This window comes from Siphateles boraxobius, unplaced genomic scaffold (assembly GCF_051911475.1).
Source record: "Siphateles boraxobius isolate OS27281-9 unplaced genomic scaffold, OSU_SipBor_1 215, whole genome shotgun sequence".
NCBI lineage: Eukaryota > Metazoa > Chordata > Actinopteri > Cypriniformes > Leuciscidae > Siphateles > Siphateles boraxobius.
This window is the reverse complement of record NW_027508828.1, coordinates 871,925-892,684: the sequence shown is the minus strand read 5'-3', so window position 1 is coordinate 892,684 and position 20,760 is coordinate 871,925. Positions and strand designations below refer to the sequence as shown.

General features: G+C 41.4%; 1 protein-coding gene and 1 long non-coding RNA gene across 4 annotated transcripts in view; both read left to right on the top strand.

The window, feature by feature from the left end:
• The window catches only part of LOC143746288 (uncharacterized), a 37,246-nt gene extending 16,487 nt beyond the window's left edge, over positions 1–20,759 (top strand). For all 3 annotated transcript variants that reach the window (XM_077238129.1, XM_077238128.1, XM_077238131.1), the window contains exons 6-17: positions 810–909; positions 1,026–1,144; positions 1,264–1,334; positions 1,456–1,575; positions 1,668–1,763; positions 2,023–2,148; positions 2,324–2,452; positions 2,549–2,571; positions 2,653–2,687; positions 18,448–19,088; positions 19,252–19,285; positions 19,779–20,759. In XM_077238129.1, the coding sequence (XP_077094244.1) occupies positions 810–909; positions 1,026–1,144; positions 1,264–1,334; positions 1,456–1,575; positions 1,668–1,763; positions 2,023–2,148; positions 2,324–2,452; positions 2,549–2,571; positions 2,653–2,687; positions 18,448–19,088; positions 19,252–19,285; positions 19,779–20,332 (2,048 nt within the window). In that variant the 3' untranslated portion in view covers positions 20,333–20,759. The remainder of the gene's footprint in view (positions 1–809; positions 910–1,025; positions 1,145–1,263; positions 1,335–1,455; positions 1,576–1,667; positions 1,764–2,022; positions 2,149–2,323; positions 2,453–2,548; positions 2,572–2,652; positions 2,688–18,447; positions 19,089–19,251; positions 19,286–19,778) is intronic.
• The window catches only part of LOC143746292 (uncharacterized), a 64,481-nt gene that overhangs the window by 26,311 nt on the left and 17,410 nt on the right, over positions 1–20,760 (top strand). The gene's annotated exons all lie outside the window — the stretch shown is intronic.

Below are 20,760 nucleotides of genomic sequence, written 5' to 3'. Positions count from 1 at the left end.
TAGTTCCCGGGGCGCGTTGCAGATCAGCTCAATCCGAACAACTGTAGTTAAAAAGTATATATATATATATATATATAAATAAAAAAAATTAAATGACCCATCGTTTCGCTAGATAAGCCCCTCCTCCTCAGCTGCGATCGTGCACAGCATTATCAATCACCTCAAAGATCTTTGAAACGGCATTGATTTGGACTTCAAAACGCTGGTTGCCATTGAAGTCCATTATTCAAAGAAACATCCAGAAATGTTTTCCTCAGAAAACTTATTTTCTCCTCCACTGAGGAAAGAAAGACATGGATATCTTGGATGGCATTGGGGTGTGTAAATTATTAGGAAATTTTCATTTTGAGGTGAACTAATCCTTTAAATAATGAAAGTTATTGCTTTATTATAACTTGTTGTTGGTTTTCTGGTATTTTTGACCTTTGTCTTCTTGTTCTGTTTTATTATTATTTGTAGACTTTTTTTCTGTACTGCACAGCCCTTTGGTCTACTTTGTAGTGGAAAGGGGTTTATAAATAAACTAGATTTGAGACTTGACTTGAAACATAGCTATGCAAAACATGAAACTGCCACAAAATTATTTGAATATAGAATATAAAAAGACACTGTACCTTTAATGACTCTATTAGAGGCCAAAGTTCATGATTGGATTTGACAAATATGTAATGAATCTGTCGACTTTGTTTAATGATTTTACAATCTATAATCTCAAAATCAGTCAATAGTCAAATACTGCCGTTCCCAGTATGACTGCTACTACTGATATGATTATTGTTTTTGTTAAAATTGTTGCTGCCTTTCCTTAGGTCCATATAAAGGTTTGCCAAATCTAGGTGCAACCTGCTATTTGAATGCAACATTGCAGGTGCTCTTCATGACCGAAGAATTCAGAAAGAAAATACTGGGGTCAGTGGTGTTGTTGGTTTTGTCGTCTTTAGTTTTTCATCTGTCTGAATTTTTAGAGGCTAAATTGAAAAATTGTGCTGAAAAAAAAAACTGTTGTATAATTCTGGACCTTCCAGTGAAACAAATGGGAAATTAGAGTCCGCATTAAAGGAAATATTTGAAAAGCTCAGCAATCAGGACAGTGGTGCTGAGAGTGTCAAAACTCATGGAATAATCAGGTCTCTTGGTATAAAGAGTAAGTTTATGATGGGAATTATATATAATATAATATAATGGAATATTTAGTTGTAACTGCAGTGTGTTTGTGTTTGGTTTGTGTGTATGAAGTGTGTTGTATTTTCTCTTTAATTTCAGGAAATGAACAGCAGGATGCTGTGGAATACTTCCTAGATATCCTAGAGAAAGTAGACCCTAACTTGGCCGAGGTAGCCTATTTCTGTTCCTGTTCTTTCAATATGTAACGATGCAGAAAAACAGAACGTTTCCTTGTTGATCTTCTGGTAATAACTCATAGTGTGTGCTCTGTGATTCATTTAACTGAAACAGGTCTTTAGTGGAACTCTGATAAACATCAGAATATGTTCAGAAAATCACAAGTCCCATGATGAAAGCCCATTCAAGTCACTACAGATTCCTGTTATCACCAGAGATGGACTGTGCAGACTCGTGAGGGAAAATTCAAAGACTTTGTGTATTCACGATATGTTAAAAGAGGGTTTGTGTGCAGATCATAATAAAACATTTTATTTTGATTTCAGGAAGATGGAGTTAATAAATATTTTGAGTCTACAAATTTAGTAGCAGATGACCAGATGTACTGTGATACTTGCAAAGAGAAAAAAGATGCAAAATGGGTAAAATAGATTTTTGCTGCTGATGCATTTCTATACAAAGTTCAATGTGTTTAAAAGCCAAATTTTTCCAAAGCTAGTATACTTCTGATTAGCGTTCAAATGACACTTGTCTCACATTTTCTGTGGCACCCCATTTTATCCGGTGGATTCAATTCAATTTTCTTTGTATAGCACTTTTCAAAGTTGTTCCAAAGCAGCTTTACAGGTTTACAATGAAGTTGCCTTACAAAAAACAAAACTATATTACTTTTCTACACAGAGTTGTGAAATACACAAATATCCAACAATACTGCCTTTGCACCTTAAAAGGTTTGTGTATGACTATAGATATGGGTTTGTGAAAAATGATTGCCCCATGGATGTTCCGCTTCAATTATTTCTTCAGGTATGTAACCCCACTAAACACTACACCATAAGCCCTTTTATTTTATTTTGCTATGATAGGAAGTTATATCAAGCTGTAAGGATTAGAGAACACAATCTATGAAATACAGTCATATGTAACATATTTCCAAAAGCATAAGGTTAGTGATAGTAACCCCTGCTTTATGTTGTTTCAGGAGCATGAGTATTCGCTCTATGCTGTGATCAACCACACAGGTAGCCGTTTTGGCGGTCACTACACAGCCGTCATCCGATCTTTTACAGATAACAAGTGGTACCGTTTTGATGACAGTCGTGTCACAGAGGTAATGTGTTACGTTATATTTAAATTACCACTGTTTTCTGTTGCTTAATATCATTCAACTGTGGTCAACTCATTCAACTCTTGTGATTTCCTTCAGACTGATGAGAGCAAACTGAAAAGGTACGTGCCAGTAACGTCAAATTACTCTTTGTTAATTTCTTAATCAACTGGTATGAATGCCTTTTTAATCTTTTAATGTAGGTCTGGGGAACCTTACTTGCTTTTGTACCAGAAAAGTGAGTACATTCATAATTTTGCATTTAATGTGAGATTCTCTTGTGTTCAACAAAGGCTGTCTCTAAAAAAATACTATTAAACAATGATATTAAAACATGCTATTGCATATGCAGTCAAACTGATGTAGGCTGCCTAAATAATTTTTGCCCTAATGGATTATTTCTCTTTCAGTATGTTTATTAGGACCCTATTGTTCTTCTATGGATTATGTTATTTATTTATTCATTCATTCATTCATTACATTTATTTGTTTTAACTACAAAGGGATTCATCTGAATGTCACCAAATTTGGTATATCAAATAATCACTGCGAAATTTCTAACAGATATTTGAAATCTCAAACGTATCCTCAGAATTTGAAAAAATCTTCTTATATTTACCCAGATTGCTTCAAACTTGGTCAGAATAATGTCAAGGCATGGCTGAGGAGAAATTGCAAAAGGATTTGATAGATTAGATACTGTTACCATCAAATCAAGGGTAGTGTTAATTCTGGCAGGTCATGTCAGCTGACTCTCTGCTGATCCAGGCCTACCTATGGAAATACAACGCCTGTTACAGCATCCCTATGTACAGTCCATTCAGTATTATCAGCAGCCTTATTGTGTTGCTCAGGAGCTAATTAAACAGCAAAACTCTGCAGACAAAAAACAGTCAACTGAATCGGAATTCACTCAACTGGGGATTTCATGTGAGGAACGCATTCCCGACGTGGAATTCACATCAGATGCAAGTTTGTTGAACCTTGAACACACTAATTCCCCATGAAAACCTATTTTAACTGTTTGCCTTCGAGGGTTAGGCTGTTCATGTCTCCTTGCATCTTTAAGAAAGTCAAAGGGGGCACCTCCACATCTGGCCCCTGGACGGGACCTATAAGACTTGAGTGGGTTATTAGACACCATCTCTCCTCTCAGGCCTCTCAGAGACAGGCCTATGCTTACAAGTGGAGACTGTACGCTAGCTGGTGTGCTTCCCGAGGGGAAGACCCACAGAATCCGCAGTCGGGTTCGGTGCTATCCTTCCTTCAGGAGAAGTTGGAAGGTCAGCTGTTCCCCTCCACCTTAAAAAGTGTATGTGGCCACCAGAGTGGCATATCATGATACAGTGAACGGTACGTCTTAGGCAAGCACGACCTGATCATCAGGTTCCTTAGAGGTGCCAGGAGGTTGAATCCTCCTAGGCAATGCCTTATTCCCTCATGGTATCTCTCGGTTGTCTTACTGGGCCTACAGAGAGCTCGTTTTGTGTCATTGATGCTAAGGCAAGCTAAGGCCCATCTTAGCTCTCCTGACAGCACTCACTTCCAACAAGAAGGTGTGGGACCAGCAGGCGTTCTCTGTCAGCGAATCATGCCTTTAGTTCAATCCAGCATACTCTTGCATAATCCTGAGACCCCAACTGTGCCCAAAGTTCCCACTACCCCTTTTAGGGATCAAGTGGTAAATTTTTGCCTCGAGACAAGGAAGCCCCAGCCTTATTGTTGCTGTCTCCAGAACTCGTCTTGGATATTTACTTGGACTGCTTTAGGTGCTCTGAGCAGCTCTTTGTCTGTTTTGGTTGGCCCACTGGATCATAGATACGATTGTATTGGCTTACCAGGCACAGGGAAATGTGCCCTGCCCCTTCAGATTCCAAACTCACTCCTCGAGGAGTGTTGAATCCTACTGGGTGCTAACCAATGGGGCCTCTCTAACAGAGGGCAGGCTGGACAACACCTTATAACTTCACAAGATTTTACAATCTTCAGGTTGAGCCAGTTTCACTCTGTGTGTTGTCAGGTATGAGCAAGTAATAATAATATAATAATAACTTTATTCTTATAAAGTGCCTTTAAAGCAGCTTCTCAAGGCGCTTTACATAATAAAACAAGCAAATTTAAAATACAACACTCAGAGGAAAAATAAAATAAACAAAAATAAAATAATAAAAAAGTCAAGTAAAAGCTAACCTAAAAAAATGCGTTTTCAATAAAGATTTGAAATTACTTAAAGACTGTGCATCTCTAATATTTGGAGGGAGAGCATTCCAAAGCCTAGGAGTAGGGATGCACCGATACCACTTTTTAAGGGTCGAGTACGAGTACCGATATTTTTTTCCTGGTACTCGCCGATACCAATACCGATGCCTGTTGTACTGGGGGGGTTCTCGTTTTATGTGGCAATTTTCTAAGAACAACACAATGAGACTAATGAACATATCAGCATCTTTATTTTCAACAACTTAAATACACTTAAAAAAATTAATCATTCTTATTGTGCTTATCACAAATTTTCAAAACCCAAATTTCACAGTTTCCAATAACCTCCAAAGGGCAAAACCAAGGACATATTGAATGTAATTTTTACCTGCCTGTCACAAAGTTGTCAAAGTGCTAAAGAAATCACAGACAACAAGACAATCAAATTTGTCATAAAGTGCCAAAGAAATCACAGAACAAATGTTTAACGTAACACTGAGTAACAATGTAATCACAGCCGAAAGTGTAAAGTGAAATATTAGAGTGTACTATTAAATCTAGCAACACTATAACTGCAGGAAGAGTGTGCATAAGAATTAAGAAATATAAGCTAAGGATATACGTGAGGTATCGGTCTTTGGTATCGGGGTATTTTTACGAGTACGAGTACAAGTACATGAGCTTGGTATCGGTGCATCCCTAGGAGCATAGGATGAGAAAGCCCTATCCCCTACAGTACGCAACCGAGTCTTTGGGACTGCCAATAGACCAGCTTGTGAAGAGCGTAAATGAAGAAGAAGAAGAAGAAGAAGAAGTTTTATTTGTATAGCGCCTTTCCAAAGCTCAAGGTCGCTTTACATGGTACCTTTATAATACATTTAACACTGACGCACAACTTTACAATCACAAAGGACACATATAATCACATTTAGGCGAAGTACATGTTAAACAGATATGTTTTTAACTGTGTCTTGAAAGCAGTCACTGATGAGATATTTCGAAGTGAAAGGGGCAGTGAATTCCATAATGTTGGCGCATTAACACTGAATGACCTTCCACCTACTGTAGATAATCGAAAACGAGGGATGGACAGTAAACCAAGTTCAGTTGATCTGAGAGGGCGTGCAGGACGGTAGGTGAAAAGTAGATCAGACAAATATGGGGGTGCAAGACCGTTTAATGCCTTATATGTTAAAAGCAATACCTTAAAGTGGATACGTGATGAAACAGGTAACCAGTGAAGGTCATGAAGCACCGGAGTGATGTGAGCAGAACGCCTGGTGGAGGTGAGAACTCTTGCTGCTGAGTTTTGGACGTACTGCAATCTTGCAATAAGTTTTTTGGGAAGGCCAAGAAATAAAGCATTGCAATAATCCAGACGTGATGTGATTGATGCATGAATTAAGAGTTCGGCGTCAGCTAAAGTGAGAGATGGTCTTAGACGAGCAATATTTCGAAGATGAAAGAAAGAGTTTTTAACAATGGAAGAAATATGAGAGCCAAAAGACAGAGTTGAGTCAAATAAGACACCGAGGTTGCGAGTCAGTGATGAAGGCTTTATATGGAAACCATCAATATAGAAGGACTGGTCCATCCTTTTGACTGAAACTGGAGAACCAATCACTAATATCTCAGTTTTATTATCATTTAATTTGAGGAAGTTAAGGGACATCCAATGCTTTATGTCCCTGATGCATGCAGTGAGTGAGTCAGGCAGGGATGGTCTATCGGAGCTGGTGGTGAGGTAAATTTGGATGTCATCTGCATAGCAATGGAATTGTAGTCCATGCCTGCGTATGATGCTACCAAGTGGGTGTATGTAGATGATAAACAAGAGTGGACCAAGAACCGAACCTTGAGGAACGCCCCGTGTAAGTAAATTGGTGGCAGAATTATGACCTTGTATGGTGATATAATACATTCTGTCAGTGATATAGGAAATAAGCCAGGAAAGAGCGGAACCAGTGATACCAATATCAGAAAGCCGAGAAATAAGCAATTCATGGCAGACTGTGTCAAAAGCGGCGCTTAGATCAAGGAGCATCAAGATGTTTATTAACCCTGAATCCATCGATGAGAGAATGTCGTTAACCACACGCAGAAGAGCAGTTTCAGTGCTGTGAGATGGGCGAAAACCCGACTGAAAAGGTTCAAAAAGACCATTCATATCCAAATAAGAGCGTAATTGAGAAGCAACAACCTTTTCAAGGATTTTGCTTAAGAATGTTAGGTTTGATATCGGTCTGTAATTGTCCATGTTTAGGTGATCAAGGCCAGGTTTTTTAAGAATGGGAGTCACTGCAGCAGTTTTTAATTCCGCTGGGACAATGGCACGGGCTAAACTACAGTTTATCATGTGAGTTATAAATGGTGCGACCTCGAGGACGCACTTCTTAAGTAGAACGGTAGGTGTAGGATCGAGCCGGCAGGATGTAGAATTTGACTTCACAATTAGGTCACTTATGGCAACAGGAGTAGTCAGAGTAAAAGTAGAGAGAGGGTTTGACAAGTGGGCTGGTCCAGTTATCATTAAGTTTGAGTCGCTTGTATGCTTGTTTTTGGTGATGGAAGAAGTGATAGACATCAATTTGTCTGAAAAGAATTTAGAGAAGCTATTTACAAGCTCAACAGAGCCTGACATAACATGTTGTGGTGGATTTGTTAGTTTGTTAACCATAGCAAAGAGTGATTTGGGTCTGCACGAGGAATTTCTAATAGTGGAGGAGAAATAAGTGGATCTTGCATTGTTAAGGACGGTCCGGTAGTTGTCCGGTAGTTGAGCAGGTGTTCTTTAAAAGCTAAAGAGTGCACAATGAGTCCAGTTTTCCTGTATAGTCTTTCTAGACGGCGACCCTCAGTTTTCATCATCCGAAGTTCAGGAGTGAACCAGGGTGAGGCACGAGTAGATGGAACCAGTCTAGTTTTAACAGGGGCATGCATATCAAGTATTTGAGATACAGCAGATTTCTGATGGATGGTTAGACAGTAGACATTCTGATAAAGTAGAAGCCCTTATAGAAGCAGAAAAAGAAGTTGGGTTAACAGAGTTAATTTTACGATAGGTCAGCATTTTCTTCTGAGGAGACATAGATATTGGAAAATTACAACTGAAATTTATAAGTTTGTGGTCTGAAAGTGCAAAATCAGAGCCGTTAACAAGAATGTTATTCAAGCCAGATGTACATATGAGATCCAGTATGTGGCCTCTGGAGTGAGTGGCAAAAGTTACATTTTGAATCAAGTTGAAACAGTCCAATACTGACATCAACTCTTTGCATTGTGCAGTGTTTTCATGTATGTTAAAATCACCAAGCAAAATAACAGATGAATGACAAGCACAGACTAGAGTAAGTATCTCACTAATATCAGAAAAAAAGTCAGAGGGACTTTTTGGTGGTCGGTAAATTAAGATTACCACCAGTGACGTTTGGCCCGTCATTTTCAGCGCTAAATATTCAAATGTTGTAACATCGTGTAACTCAATCTTGGATATTTTAATAGTCTCACGGCAAACTACAACCAGCCCTCCACCTCTGCGATGAAGACGTAAATGACGCTTGGGTGTGTATAAAGTTAAAAGCGCAGACAAATACTGTGGTGCCAGACCATGCAGTGCACTATATGTGAGCATAAGGATTTTAAAGTCAACTCGGAACCTGACCGGGAGCCCGTGCAAAGACTTTAAAATCGGTGTAATATGCTCATTTCTTCTGATTCCAGTCAAGATCCTAGCAGCAGAATTTTGTACACATTGTAATTTGTTCAATGTGGTTTTAGGAACCCCAGCAAGAAGTGCATTGCAGTAGTCAACGCGAGAAAAAAATATTATTATTATTAAAAAATGAATACTAAGGTGTGAATAAGCCTTTCAGTCACCGAGAGGGGTAACATAGAGCGGAGTCTGGCAATATTTCTGAGATGAAAAAAAGAGTTCTTAATGTACCGACTAGAATCAAGAGTCAATGGACAGACTAGAATCAAATATTGTCAAGTTTCTTTTCGGATTTCACACATCAGTTCTGCTTTTAACTTGAAAAAATGCTTAGTCAACCACGGACACAGGAATCATCTCAAAAATGGCTTTTACTTTCACTCTTCATTAAAGTTGTTACAATCTTGACTTGCAGTTTTTTACTTTCCATTCATGTTACAATACATTGGAACAGATGAACTTCGTATATACATCGTATATACTCTTATTCATAATCGAGTAAAATGTCAACCTGTATATTTTTTATATCAAAATATAAGTTAATCAAGCTTCAAGCAGTCATCCTACCAGCAGCGTCTCGGGTTGATTAGTCACTGATGCGCATCCGATTTCTGTTGTATTTCTTCCTCATACCTTCTAGTTACAAAGTTTTCCCCTTTCTTCAAAAGGAGGCAAGCTGGAAACCCCGCCGGACAAGCGTTGTTCTCACCCCTCCTGTTTCTGCCTGTGTTTGGTCTTTAATGCGCTCTTATGATGAATCAATCTCTATCAGGTGCGCTCACAATTAGAGATCGGCTTTTTCCGACAGATGCCGGATGACGTCATCCGGAAGACGGCGCTCTTCGTGACTTTCCGTAACACCATCTATGACAGTCAATTCGGCATAAACCTCTTTTCTTCATTAATTTCTCAAGTAATATTTACAGTCACATTAATACGTGTTTAACTTCACAAATATAACTCCCATATTTTTTAACTTAGTCTGTGCCTCCAAATCAGAGCCATCTATGTTCAAAATTAGTGAACCAGCCTTACGAAGCTGATGAGGAGTGCCAATAAGCAAGAACTCAGTCTTATCCCTATTGAGACACAAGAAATTTTGAGACATCCATGTTTTTATCTCAGAAATACAATGTGTTAAAAAAGGAACATCCAGATTTTGACCAGGCTTAGAGTGAATATAAATCTGAGTGTCATCTGCATAACAGTGATAATTAAGCCCAAGTGATCTGAGTAGCAGTCCGAGTGGAAATATGTAAATGCTAAATAGTAAGGGGCCAAGAATTGAACCTTGAGGAACACCCGTACGGACAGAGCCAATCTCAGACCGAAAACTGTTCATACAAACAAACTGTTTACGATGCGAGAGGTAAGATCTAAACCAGGTTAAAACAGTCTCAGAAACACCAAAGACAGTTTCCAGACGGTTGAGTAAAAGATTGTGATTAACAGTATCAAAAGCGGTACTAAGATCAAGAAGGATAAGAATAGAAAGAGAACCAGAAGGCTATTAAGGCCTGAGGCTATTAACAGATCATTGGTGACCTTGATCAAAGGCTGTCTCAGTACTATGAAATTTTCGAAAACCAGACTGAAGGGGCTCAAAAAGATTATTTACTGTAAGATGACTTTGTAGCTGCAAAGCCACAACACGTTCCAAATTTTTTTGCCTGAAATGGAAGATTTGATATAGGGCGATAGTTATTTATGTTATCCAACTCTGCATCACGCTTCTTTGGAACAGGTGTTACAGCAGCAGTTTTCAATGCTGCTGGAACAACAACAGAACACAAAGATTCATTGACAATGCCAAGAACAACTGGGCACAATGAGTCAAAACAGGATTTAAACAGGCTTGTAGGGAGGGGATCAAGTAAGCAAGTGGTAACTTTCATACCTGTTACCACCCTAGTGAGCAGCTCAGAGTCAACAGGTCAACACACCTGATTTGAAACAGGCAGAGAGGTACCAACATTAGCTGTAAGAAGCCTGTTTATAGTATGTAATAGATTTCTTGGATTACTTAGATTATTATCTATTATCTGGGAAAAATAAACAGATCTGGTAGGGGAAGGTACCGCCTTTTTCGCCTCTGATTGGCTAGAAGGGCTCTCCTCCGATTGGTTCCCTCTTCACATCTGCACTAAAACCTACCCTTCGTTTTTCAGATAACGTTACCGAGGTCCACACACAAAATACTGTGGCAAACACAGTAGCTTAGCTCCCCAAAATGGGGAATGGCAGAAAAAGTTTGAGAAACACTGCGTTAAACCGAGGTTCTGACTCTCTGTGGTCATTAAAAATCCCATGGCAGTTCTCATAAAAAGAGAAGGGGTGCAACCCCAGTGTCCTGGCCACCTTCCACCCATTGGCCAGTGCCAATCATGGCCTCCTAATAACCCCTAATAATGCTGCACACTGGTGGTGGTTGAGGAGAAATTCCCTGATATAATTGTAAAGCGCTTTGGGTGTACAGTACTACATATGAAAGCGCTCTATAAGTGCCTCATTCTTTCATTCAATCATTCATTCATTCATTCAAGAAAGACCAAAGCACCCCGATAGCACCCCCAAAGATAATTTCTGGAAGCAATTATATTCAGGCTATATTGTTTGGAAGACCTGAACCGCATGGTGAAGAAAAAAAAGGAAAACATATCTTGTTTTTTTGAGATATTAAGTCGTTATTTTAACATAATATCTCGTTATTTTGATATAATATCTTGTTATTTCAACATAATATCTTGTTATTTCGACATAACTCATAAGGGGACATTCTAATCTGCATTAAACCACATTAAGCGTTCTCATAATAGTTTTCTATGGGAGGAAAATGCTTAATGTGTAATTAAACAGATTGCGTTCAGATTCTGGTCTCATCTGATTTTTTGTGCATAACCTACTTTATTATGATTTTAGTATCATAATGATTAATAAATGCCCGCACAATTATCCATGAACTTGATAAATGTTGCAGATATGTTGTACTATGCGCAAACAAATGCCTTTCAACTTATGTGTGCAAAATCCAGAATTAAATGAATGTTTAGCATTTTGTAGAAATAGAGAGTCTTTAGGCCTACTATACGTGTTGTAGCCATTAAATTAGTGCATTTAGTTTCATATTTGTTCAAATATTATAATGTTATTTTTTTCCATCTATGTTGATTATGAAAAGTGAACTGCATGAGTAAGATAGGATCTGCTATATATTGGGAGACATGGAGTGGGTCAGACATGATTTTGACCACTTCATTAAGTTTTGTTTTGTAGAAAGCCATTCTTTAAAGTGAATTTCGTTTTGTATAAATTGTATCTTAATTTTAATAAAATTTTCATCAGCCAATTGCCTGGATTTAATAAATATGAAGCAAATATAGCAGACAATATAATCATGACATGCAGGCGCCGGGAGCACGTCTCATCATAAATAAACCGAAACTCAGCGTATGCCTCACAAACATGAGAAATATATCTATAGAAAGCTTGAAATCTCTTTAAACGAAACAATTCAAAACTGAAAGAAATAGGCTACTCTCTGATTATGTAATCCATTATGTGCATTTCTCTCTATAGGTGCGTTCACTATGGAGATAGCGATTGTCAACTTCATCTTTGCAGCCGACACTGACACAGAAAACACTAGTTTATTAATAAAAATTAATGCACGCGTGTCACTGGATTTACAAATGCACATCTTGCTTGTTGCACGCACACGTTATGTCGAAATAACGAGATATTATGTTGAAATAACATTATTAATAATAATAAATCTTTACGAATATTTGATTGAATGTCAAATGTTGTGCTTGTCCAATTTAATAAAATTAAAACTGTAATTGTGATAATTAAAATAATTGAATATTAAATATTGTGTGGCCAAGTTTTTCTCATTTATTAATAGTAGCCTATTTATATATAATATATTGTGACGCTGGTAATGTGGTGCGGTAGAAGCACGGGAAGGAGGCTGGATCCAAACGCAGTGTACAGGCTTTATTTAGACAAACTACAAACTTAGACAAAGACTCAGACTGGAATACAGGACTCAGAATCAGAAGCGACCAACGTTGACATCAAACATTCAACAACTCACAAAGACAGGGCAGGAACACATGGCTTAAATAATCAAGGACAAACGAGCTAACAAGGGTGCGTCGGGAATAACGAGAAACACCTGGGAGAAGTAAAAGACAGGTCAGGAAATCAGACCCGTCGCCAGACCTCAGTCTTAAGGGGGGCATGTGAAATGCATGGGGGGGCACAATTATTATTAGCCTACAGCCTACGTATATTTATAATAATCAACTCTAGTCGCGCAGCACGTAATCATCACTTTTAAACATATAACCAACCGCAATATGACCAGGTCGCCTATAGCCTACACCACATTACATAGAAGCAATGTTATGAATATCCATAAAACGCTTGACTATACAACATATTAGATGTAACACCAGAAGCATCTCTCAAAGATTGCATTTTAAAGCAGTCAACAGAGAGATATGCATTGCCATGAGACATACACACGCACGCACATACACTCGCACAGAGACTTTGAATCTACCGGTACTTTGAGTGGAGGCAGCGCTGTCCTCTCTCCAGTCCCTCCTGTCAGTACAGCGGGAGGCGTCGTTTCTCCGAGCAGAACCTCCTCATCGAAGTAATCTTCCACTCGGAAGAAACTGAAGCGAGTATGCCGGGGAAACCTCGTTTTGAAACAGCTTTCAAAAATGCGCGGTAACTGTTGAGCGGCTTAGTTGTATGTCACGTAGCCTACATAGCCTAACGTTATTTTTAGTAAGGCCGTGATAGGCTGTTGCAGTGTAGATTCACATCAATCAAATAAAATCACACCATTGTTTCTTTATATTTTTAACGTTTTAATGATAAAGAATGCAACACAAAATTAGCAACTATGATAATATTAAAATTAAATTATCTGTGCCTCAAGTGGGGGGGCACAAGCATTTTTTGGGGCGGGCCCGGCCCCCTATGGCCTGCCCATAGCGACGGGTCTGCAGGAAATCACTGAACATGAAAAGACAAGACACAAAACCCACATTATGAAATAACCCCCCCCTTAAGGGCGGCTCCTGACGCCCAACAAAACAAAAAAAACCAATAAAGTTCAGGTGAAGCACAGACGGTCTTGGGGGAGGGATGGAGGGCCAGGCCCATGCAGGGGAACGGACCCTGGGCATAGACAAGGCGGGCCTGGGCCGTGGAGCGTGGGCGGACCTGACTGAACAGGCGGCCAGGGCGGAGCAAGACGAGGCGGAGGCCAGGGCGGAGCAAGACGAAGCGGAGGCCAGGGCTGAGCAAGACGAAGCGGAGGCCAGGGCGGAGCAGGATGAGGCGAAGGCCAGGGTGGTGAAGCCCCTGCAGACGACCATGGCGGCGCAGCCTTCATGGTCTCCTCACCGGACCCTTGGCCCCCCCCCAAAAAATACTTGGGGAAATCCACGTGTTTAGGAAAGGCCTCCTGGAGTTTAAAGGGCGCAGGCAGGGCGAGGCGCAGAGGCGGGGCCGGCAGGGCGAGAAGTCTGGGTACGCTCACTGGAGCCTGAGTAGCCGAGCGAGTCCTCCTTCTCCTTCTGCGACGGCGCCTCACTGGGCTTGACTCGGTAGACTCACTTGACTCGGTAGACTCACTTGACTCGGTAGACTCACTCGATTCGGCAGGGGTCACATGAGGCGCAGACTCGGCGGGCTCGTCTGGGCTCACGTGAAGCTCAGGTTCGTCAAGGCAGACGTTAAACTCAGGTCCGTCAAGGCTGACGCGAAGCTCGGGTTCGTCAGGGCTGACGTGGAGCGTGGGCTCGGCTGGACTGTCGCGAGGTGCAGGCTCGTCAGGGCTCACGTGAAATGCATGCTCGTCGGGGCTCACATGAAATGCATGCTCGTCGGGGCTCACGTGAAATGCATGCTCGTCGGGGCTAACGTGAAGCTCGGGTTCTTCGAGGCTGACGTGAAGCAACGGCTCGTCGAGGCTGACGAGGAGCTCGGGTTCGTCAGGGCTGCAGTGAAGAGTGAGTTCGTCGGCGCTGCAGTGAAGAGCGGGCTCGGCAGGGCTGGACCGGACCAGCGGCAAAGACGACAACGAGGGCGTCGCGGGTAATGTGAACTCGGGAGGTGTCGAGTAGAACAAGCCTGTAATGGAGAAGAGGTCTTCCAAGGAACAAGCCTGAGCGATATATCGGTCAAGAGTCCAGTTGGTAAGGTCCCGCGGCATCCATCGGGCGATCTCATAATCCAGCCCGTTCCAAAACAGGCCCATGAGCTGGATATCATCTAGCACTCCCAGATGGCAAATGGACAGAAAATCCTTCGCGTACCTTTGGACGGACTGGCCCTCTTGCAATAACGTCGACAGGTATTCTCCCAGAGCCCGGTTGCTGACAACTGCTGGATCCATTTCGTGGTGAGTTGTTCTGTGACGCTGGTAATGTGGTGCGGTAGAAGCACGGGAAGGAGGCTGGATCCAAACGCAGTGTACAGGCTTTATTTAGACAAACTACAAACTTAGACAAAGACTCAGACTGGAATACAGAACTCAGAATCAGAAGCGACCAACGTTGACATCAAACATTCAACAACTCACAAAGACATGGCAGGAACACATGGCTTAAATAATCAAGGACAAACGAGCTAACAAGGGGGCGTCGGGAATAACGAGAAACACCTGGGAGAAGTAAAAGACAGGTCAGGAAATTACTGAAAATGAAAAGACAAGACACAAAACCCACATCATGACATATATACAGTGTATATATATATATATATATATATATAATTGCGCAGTTCCCCTTGTCAAAGTTCTAGCACCCCCTCAGCACCTGCAATTCTGTGGCGCTGGGGTTTTTACCTGGGGTAAAAACGTGCGCTCTATGTCCACGTGAGTCTCAAGACCGCCGAATCCTGGATCTATCTCAGGGCTATTCAGTTCTGTTCCTGGAGGGCCATGACCAGCAGAGTTCAGTTCCAACCCTAATTAAACACACCAGAACCATCCAATCTAGGTCTTTAGGATGACTTGATTATTACAGGCACAGGTGTGTTTGATTAGGATTGGAACTGAATCTACTGGTCGTGGCCCTCCAGGAAAGGAATTGAATACCCCTGATCTTATTTTTGCCGGCACCCTGCCAAAAAAAATTCAACGCCAGGTCCAGTACTCGTGATGCATGCCCTTTCGGTCAGCCGTATGCTGGAGCTAGGCCATATGCCCATATATGGTGATTCCCTGGTGGTAATGTCATACGATGTATTGTCCATGATGCAGTTTCAATAATGGTAAACCTTCCGCAGGGACTTTTTTACATGTGTGGCACTTCCCGGATGTAAGTCCATGTGATGTATTCTCCACATACTAACCTCCCCTTCGGGTAGGATGTGGAGTCCGTAGTGTTCTTGCTTTCACAACAGTAACCATGATGTTCTGTTCAGGTTTCTAAATCATAGTGTTTTGTTTTTGAGTTTGTGTTTAATAAAATTGTAACTGTCTGCGTAAAGATCTCAAGGGTCTCACCGGACCCTTGGCCCCCCCCCAAAAAATACTTGGGGAAATCCACGTGTTTAGGAAAGGCCTCCTGGAGTTTAAAGGGCGCAGGCAGGGCGAGGCGCAGAGGCGGGGCCGGCAGGGCGAGAAGTCTGGGTACGCTCACTGGAGCCTGAGTAGCCGAGCGAGTCCTCCTTCTCCTTCTGCGACGGCGCCTCACTGGGCTTGACTCGGTAGACTCACTTGACTCGGTAGACTCACTTGACTCGGTAGACTCACTTGACTCGGTAGACTCACTTGACTCGGTAGACTCACTCGATTCGGCAGGGGTCACATGAGGCGCAGACTCGGCGGGCTCGTCTGGGCTCACGTGAAGCTCAGGTTCGTCAAGGCAGACGTTAAACTCAGGTCCGTCAAGGCTGACGCGAAGCTCGGGTTCGTCAGGGCTGACGTGGAGCGCGGGCTCGGCTGGACTGTCGCGAGGTGCAGGCTCGTCAGGGCTCACGTGAAATGCATGCTCGTCGGGGCTCACATGAAATGCATGCTCGTCGGGGCTCACGTGAAATGCATGCTCGTCGGGGCTAACGTGAAGCTCGGGTTCTTCGAGGCTGACGTGAAGCAACGGCTCGTCGAGGCTGACGAGGAGCTCGGGTTCGTCAGGGCTGCAGTGAAGAGTGAGTTCGTCGGCGCTGCAGTGAAGAGCGGGCTCGGCAGGGCTGGACCGGACCAGCGGCGAAGACGACAACGAGGGCGTCGCGGGTAATGTGAACTCGGGAGGTGTCGAGTAGAACAAGCCTGTAATGGAGAAGAGGTCTTCCAAGGAACAAGCCTGAGCGATATATCGGTCAAGAGTCCAGTTGGTAAGGTCCCGCGGCATCCATCGGGCGATCTCATAATCCAGCCCGTTCCAAAACAGGCCCATGAGCTGGATATCATCTAGCACTCCCAGATGGCAAATGGACAGAAAATCCTTCGCGTACCTTTGGACGGACTGGCCCTCTTGCAATAACGTCGACAGGTATTCTCCCAGAGCCCGGTTGCTGACAACTGCTGGATCCATTTCGTGGTGAGTTGTTCTGTGACGCTGGTAATGTGGTGCGGTAGAAGCACGGGAAGGAGGCTGGATCCAAACGCAGTGTACAGGCTTTATTTAGACAAACTACAAACTTAGACAAAGACTCAGACTGGAATACAGAACTCAGAATCAGAAGCGACCAACGTTGACATCAAACATTCAACAACTCACAAAGACATGGCAGGAACACATGGCTTAAATAATCAAGGACAAACGAGCTAACAAGGGGGCGTCGGGAATAACGAGAAACACCTGGGAGAAGTAAAAGACAGGTCAGGAAATCACTGAAAATGAAAAGACAAGACACAAAACCCACATCATGACATATATACAGTGTATATATATATATATATATATATATATATATATATATAATTGCGCAGTTCCCCTTGTCAATGTTCTAGCAACCCCTCAGCACCTGCAATTCTGTGGCGCTGGGGTTTTTACCTGGGGTAAAAACGTGCGCTCTATGTCCACGTGAGTCTCAAGACCGCCGAATCCTGGATCTATCTCAGGGCTATTCAGTTCTGTTCCTGGAGGGCCATGACCAGCAGAGTTCAGTTCCAACCCTAATTAAACACACCAGAACCATCCAATCTAGGTCTTTAGGATGACTTGATTATTACAGGCACAGGTGTGTTTGATTAGGATTGGAACTGAATCTACTGGTCGTGGCCCTCCAGGAAAGGAATTGAATACCCCTGATCTTATTTTTGCCGGCACCCTGCCAAAAAAAATTCAACGCCAGGTCCAGTACTCGTGATGCATGCCCTTTCGGTCAGCCGTATGCTGGAGCTAGGCCATATGCCCATATATGGTGATTCCCTGGTGGTAATGTCATACGATGTATTGTCCATGATGCAGTTTCAATAATGGTAAACCTTCCGCAGGGACTTTTTTACATGTGTGGCACTTCCCGGATGTAAGTCCATGTGATGTATTCTCCACATACTAGCCTCCCCTTCGGGTAGGATGTGGAGTCCGTAGTGTTCTTGCTTTCACAACAGTAACCATGATGTTCTGTTCAGGTTTCTAAATCATAGTGTTTTGTTTTTGAGTTTGTGTTTAATAAAATTGTAACTGTCTGCGTAAAGATCCTACTCATCTCATCATTGCTGCAACCGCCCGTGACACACATATTGTTCTCATCAATGATGGTTGTGGCACTGCAGTGTATATTTAATTAAGAAAACTTTCAACAAGTCAGAAACATGCAGGTGTATATCATGAAAACGCTAACCCTAACACTCATTAAAATGCCCTAAAAGTATATTCCTTATGTATTAACAAAATTTGTATTGATGTGTGAAAATATATGACTAAACTTAAAACATAATCCTGTTGGGAGTTATTTCAATCCATGTTTTATAATATGAGGTGAATTCCCTCAGGTACCGATAAAACATTTTATGTCTTCAGAAATTAGTTGTTGAGCATGGTTAGTCTAACAATGAACAGATTTAGTGAAGCAGCACTCCTGTCTGATGTTCGTGCCTTTATATCTTGATCAGATGCAAGGGTGGAGGATATGAAAGAAGAGCCCAAAACGAAAAATGCTGAACCAGGAGAACTAGGAGAACCAGGAGAACCAGAAGAACTAGGAGAACCAGAAGAACTAGGAGAACCAGAAGAACCAGGAGAACCAGAAGAACTAGGAGAACCAGAAGAACTAGGAGAACCAGAAGAACTAGGAGAACTAGGAGAACCAGAAGAACTAGGAGAACCAGAAGAACTAGGAGAACCAGAAGAACTAGGAGAACCAGAAGAACTAGGAGAACCAGAAGAACCAGGAGAACCAGAAGAACTAGGAGAACCAGAAGAACTAGGAGAACCAGAAGAACCAGGAGAACCAGAAGAACTAGGAGAACCAGAAGAACTAGGAGAACCAGAAGAACCAGGAGAACCAGAAGAACCAGGAGAACTAGGAGAACCAGGAGAACCAGAAGAACCAGGAGAACCAGGAGAACTAGGAGAACCAGTAGAACCAGAAGAACCAGGAGAACCAGGAGAACCAGAAGAACCAGGAGAACCAGGAGAACTAGGAGAACCAGGAGAACCAGAAGAACCAGGAGAACCAGGAGAACTAGGAGAACCAGGAGAACCAGAAGAACCAGGAGAACCAGGAGAACCAGGAGAAGCAGACAGAGCAGAGGTGATGGGATTTGAATTGATTTATCATTTAACAAAAATGCAGTTTTGTTGCAGTTATGCTGAAATGTTTGTAAAGTGGAGTGAAAGTTATATATTGAATGACTGCAAATAGTGGGTTTTTTATCCTTATTCCATATTTTTCCTCTGACTTTCTTTTTCAACAGTGTGGTGGAGCTCATGATAAACCACAAATGGAAGGTAAGGATAGAGAAGCCAACTGACAATTTAACATTCATTCTAGATTTCATTCTGTCCACTGTTTTATGGCACAGTAAATTGTTTAATTTCCTAGCAATGTTCTGAGGTGGTTAGAGTATCCAAAAACTGTACTCAAGTAAATGTACTTTGTTTCTACCCACCTCTGGCAATGTTATTATAAAAATAAAGATTATTTCTTTGCAATGAACCAAGAGTTTCTAAAGAACCTACAAAGAATCCAGAGGTCATGTTCTTTTCACACAATGAACATTTTCAATCAGATTGTTAAAAAAGTTGAAAATACTTTTTTGTTCTTTTTCCTTGGTTGGTAGCTAATTAGCAAATATTAACATTCTTTATTTAATGGTGGTGTCATGTTGAATTATTTCTTACAGTTTCTTAAGATCTTGACAACTTAATACGCACCAGTGTTTGATACTCGCTCATGAATGTTTAGATAGTCTGTTAATATATGCTCTGGATATTTTCTCAGTGTCTGTTGTGAAGGGACTTCTGAGGATGCTTGTGCTGAACAGGCCAGAGACTGATACAAAAACTCTGGCAAAGATTATACTGAGTGAAGTCCCTCCTGAATCACAGCTCCAGCACGGGGAAACAATCAAAGATTCTCTGGAAATGTGCAGCCCTGGTCCCCACATGGTTCTTTGGGTGGCCCCATTAATGTATAACAAGAAAGATCAAGAAGCATTTGAAGAAATCTATAAGTTTATGGGAACCAATTCCAGTAAATATATCATGATTGTCTTCACCTGTAAGGGTCTTCCCAGAAAAAAAGAAAAGCAAAAGGCAATGGAGGATTATGCAGACATAAAAAATTATCATTTTCTTGACATTAGTGCAGACTTGTTTGTCCAGGTAAAAGAACTTGTTACAAAATTGTGGAAGACTGTAAATCAGAACGATGAGCTCAAAAGGCCATATTATGTCAGGAAACCACGAAAAAGAAAACTTGAGAAAACTGAGGCCTCAGATGAGAAAGAAGCCAGTAAAAGAAAAACTTCATCAAATCATCAAAAGAACAGATAGAGATCGACATAAGATTCAGAATGTACTTCAGATTTGACTTGAAGTCAACCTGACAATAATTAGAGTAAAAGCTTGATAAAGATTTAAAGTCTCATGGAGAAAAGAGAAACAACTTTGTGTGATAAATTGGAACAACTTTTAGTTAATGTACATTCAGATGGTAAAAAATATTAAAATCTGATTCATATTTTTTCATATATATTCTTATTGGATTATACACCAACTCCTGATCTTTTAAGTATTATAAAATGTCTATTGTGTGATATATTTGATTGAAATTTCAAAACCTGCAAAGTGCTAATTGTGAGATCCCTGCTATAGTTGACGCGTAGTCTAATTGGTAATCAACCAAAGGTGACTCACCATTGCAACTGCCTTTGTAATTGTGTATTTAGCGGCTTCAAAATAAAAACTCTTCCTGCATGTAG